Below are 4,065 nucleotides of genomic sequence, written 5' to 3' on the forward strand. Positions count from 1 at the left end.
GCTTGAACCTGGGAGGCAGAGGTAGCAGTAAGTCGAGATCGCGCCACTGCATTCCAGCCTGGGCAACAGAGTGAGACTTTGTCTCAAAATAATTAATAATAATAATAATAATAATAATAATAATGATGAATGATGATGCCTACCTGTGGTCCCAGCTATTCAGGAGGCTGAGGTGGGAGGATCACTTGAGCCCCGGAGGTCTAGGCTACAGAGAGTCGTGTTGGTGCCATTGCACTTCAACCTGAGCAACAGAGTAAGACTCTGTCTTAATAGAAAGATAGATAGATAGATAGATGGATGGATGGATGGATGGATGGATGGATGGATGGATGGATGGATAGATAGATAGATGTAATGATAGCTATTGGGAAGGATGGTTATAATTAAGTTAGCATGTATATATAAAGCTACTAGAGCTACTTCTGGCATATCAGTCCCCAGTAAATGTCAGTTACTGTCATTAATACTTTCGTTACTGAGTGACGATACTGAATGGGCAATTTTTGGTGGCCTTCACATCTGTCACCTGCAGAGGCAAAACTCAGGCATAATGTTTGATGACTGATGTTTCATGCTTGTTGTTTGATGATTGATATGAACAGGATCGCAAATAACCCTGTAAAAAGAGGAATGGAGATTGCCTCTATCCACCTAGATTCATAAGCTGCCCTGAGGTGATCTTGGGATCAAGGAAGGGATGCACATCGCACCATCAGCTTCAGAGAATGGCAGTCATTGATTTGTCCTGTGGTAAGTCCTTGTTGATGCTCTTTTTCAAAGATTCTGCTTTAGGTCACCCTGCACACCACAAGAGTCCAGTGAGCTGGGCCTGAGCAGGCATGCAGCTGATTGTTTTAGGAGGAATTGAAGTGAACCACAACAGAATGCTGTTTATTTGTTTGTTTGTTTATTTATTTTTGAGACAGAATCTTGTTCCGTCACCCAGGCTGGAGTGCAGTGGTGCAATCTTCGCTCACTGCAACCTCCGCCTCCCGGGTTCAAGTGATTCTCTTGCCTCAGCCTCCCAAGTAGCTGGGACCACAAGCACATACCACCAGGCCTGGCTAATTTTTGTTTATTTGTTTTTGTTTTTGAGATGGAGTCTCACTCTGTCTCCCAGGCTGGAGTGCAGTGCTGTAATCTCGACTCACTGCAATCTCTGCCTCCTGGGTTCAAGCAATTATCTGCCTCAGCCTCTCATAATTTTTGTATTTTTAGTAGAGACGGGGTTTCATCATATAGGCCAGTCTGGTATCAAATTCCTGACCTCAAGTGATTTGCCCGCCATGGCCTCCCAAAGTGTTGGAATTACAGGCATGAGCCACTGTTCCCAGCCAGAATGCTGTTTTAGAATTCAGCCCTGGTTTGTGTACCTTAGGAAATGGTACATAAGCTTCATGAGTATTACTACTATGGGCAGATAGAGAATCACATTTTTCTGGGTATAAGTTTCCTTGTAAAATGAAACTATTACCCTTTACCCAACAGGCAGCTCGGCCCACATCTGCTTTTCTGGGTCTAGCTGACACAGGACTACTATGGCATTTCGTGGCAGCGTTGTGTGTGTGCAGTTTTCTCGAGTGTACAGGAATATATGGGAATTTCAAGCTAGGATGGAATGACTTCTAGGCATGAGAATGTGGGAAGGATGGGCAGCTCTGGCTTCTCATGCTCTCTTACTTTTCCACTAGGGTTTTTTTCCAGGGAACCAATCTGCCCTTTTGAAGAAAAGACAAAGGTAGAAGGGATGGTGGAGGACTACCTGGCAAATTCTTATCAGGTAAGCAGAAAATGTACTGTTGTACCAAATGACATGCTTACATCCAATAGGTAGACACATTTCCTTCTAGACAGACTCATCTCCAGAGTTGTCTTAGAGCAAATGAAGCCTTACTCAAGGACTGAGTCCCCAGGTGAATTTCCGCAGGGAATGAAGTCTCCTATATGTAAAGTGTTAAGTTGAAAATCACCTCAATATCTCAGTAATTACTAATTAAGCTTGACTTTCTTGGTGCTAACTGCATGTTTCTTATATTACTGGGTTCTGTGACAGATGATAAGACAGATAAAAGTGTCCTTTTATCAAATAATTTATTTACTCATCAGCATTTATCAGGTATCTGCAGTGTACTCAGGAGTGTGCTACATAGAGACCAATGGGACAGGAAGAGCTTCTAGCCTGGTTGTGCTGAGATAAAGTGTAAGCAGTGTGCAGTGGCTCATGCCTGTAATTCCAGCTACTCAGGAGACAGAGGTGGGAGGAGCACTTCAGCCCAGGAGATGGAAGCTGCAGTAAGCAGCAATTGTGCCTGCGTGACACAGTGGGACCCTATGTTTATATATAAATAAATAAACAGATCAAATAGATAGATAGATAGATGCTAGATAGATAAAAATTCACGTTTAGGAAGTACTGTTCTAATAAAATAAAATTTAAAATTTAAAATGCAAATATTAAAAAATTAAAATAAATAGATCAGAAAAAAAGATTTAAAAAAAATTTTTAAAGTGCTGTTTAAGGCATATGCCTGTCAGAAGTCACCCTTGAGTGTTTAGACACAAGAGCTCCTGAGACATTAAACCCTGGAGTAGATCATGGGAGACCTGAGAACCACGCATAAGTGAGTATAAGGTTCCCCTTCATCATTCTCCGGTGAGCATTGGTAGAAGTGTTCATTGGCTCAAACCAGCATGTGTGTGATGACTTAGGATTCAGTGACCTTTGATGATGTGGCTGTGGACTTCACCCCGGAGGAGTGGGCTTTACTGGACACAACTCAGAAATACCTCTACAGAGATGTGATGCTGGAGAACTACATGAACCTGGCCTCTGTGGGTAAGAGTAACATCACTTTGCTTGGCATGGTGGCCTGCACCTGTAGTCCCAGATACTTGGGAGGCTGAGGTGGGAGAATCGTTGGAGCCTGGGAGTTGGATACTAGCATGGGCAGCATTATGTGACCTCGTCTCTTAAAAGAAAAAAATTCTAGGTCGGGCGCAGTGGCTCACGCCTGTAATCCCAACACTTTGGGATGCTGAGGTGGGCAGATCACGAGGTCAGGAGATGGAGACCATCCTGGCTAACACTGAAACCCCATCTCTACTAAAAAAAAAAAAAAAAAAAAAAAAACAGGTGGGCGTAGTGGCAGGTGCCTGTAGTCCCAGCTACTCAGGAAGCTGAGGCAGGAGAATGGCATGAACCCAGGAAGCAGAGCTTACAGTGAGCTGAGATCCGGCCACTGCACTCCAGCCTGGGTGACAGAGCGAGATTCCATCTCAAAAAAAAAAAAATCCTAAAAATGAAGACTAGGCCAGTTGCGGTGGCTCACGCCTGTAATCCCAGCACTTTGGAAGGCCAAGGCGGGCAGATCACATGTGGTCAGGAATTTGAGACCAGCTTGGCCAACATAGTGAAACCCCATCTCTGCTAAAAATACAAAAATTAGACAGACTTGTTGGCGGGCACCTGTAATCCCAGCTACTCGGGAGGCTGAGACAGGAGCATTGCTTGAACCAGGAGGGAGAAGTTGCAGTGAGCTGAGATTGCGCCACTGCTCTCCAGCCGGGGCGACACAGTGATACTTCGTCTAAAAAAATTAATTAATTAAAAATAAAAATAAACACTAGCATCATTTCTTGTAGCCTGTTATAGAGCAGATGTATGTTACATGTTTGCTTGTCAATTCTGAATACAATGGGGAATAACAGAGACAGTCCCAAGTAACAGTCCCTGCTGTAGTATGTTTTAATTTACTGTGGTAATCCTGGAAGCATTATCAACAGCATCAGCTTCGTGCTGTAAGAAATATACGTCTTCCAGGCCGGGCGCGGTGGCTCAAGCCTGTCCTCCCAGCACTGTGGGAGGCCGAGACGGGCGGATCACGAGGTTGGGAGATCGAGACCATCCTGGCTAACATGGTGAAACCCCGTCTCTACTAAAAAATACAAAACTAGCCGGGCGAGGTGGCGGGCGCCTGTAGTCCCAGCTACTCGGGAGGCTGAGGCAGGAGAATGGCGTAAACCCGGGAGGCGGAGCTTGCAGTGAGCTGAGATCCGGCCACTGCA

General features: G+C 44.8%; 1 protein-coding gene across 4 annotated transcripts in view; it reads left to right on the forward strand.

Annotated features, from left to right (window-relative positions):
• Positions 1-505: 505 nt before the first annotated feature.
• The window catches only part of LOC108534492 (zinc finger protein 561), a 10,213-nt gene continuing 6,653 nt past the window's right edge, over positions 506-4,065 (forward strand). The window contains exons 1-3 of one of the 4 annotated variants that reach the window (XM_017879865.1): positions 506-750; positions 1,692-1,780; positions 2,710-2,836. In XM_017879865.1, coding sequence (XP_017735354.1) covers positions 726-750; positions 1,692-1,780; positions 2,710-2,836 — 241 coding nt within the window. In that variant the 5' untranslated portion in view covers positions 506-725. Of the gene's footprint in view, positions 751-1,691; positions 1,781-2,509; positions 2,837-4,065 lie in introns of those variants that run through there. The other 3 variants (XM_017879868.1, XM_017879866.1, XM_017879867.1) reach the window with 3 other exon arrangements.

The sequence above is a fragment of the Rhinopithecus bieti genome, unplaced genomic scaffold, assembly GCF_001698545.2.
Source record: "Rhinopithecus bieti isolate Rb0 unplaced genomic scaffold, ASM169854v2 scaffold_10589, whole genome shotgun sequence".
In the NCBI taxonomy this organism is placed as follows: domain Eukaryota; kingdom Metazoa; phylum Chordata; class Mammalia; order Primates; family Cercopithecidae; genus Rhinopithecus; species Rhinopithecus bieti.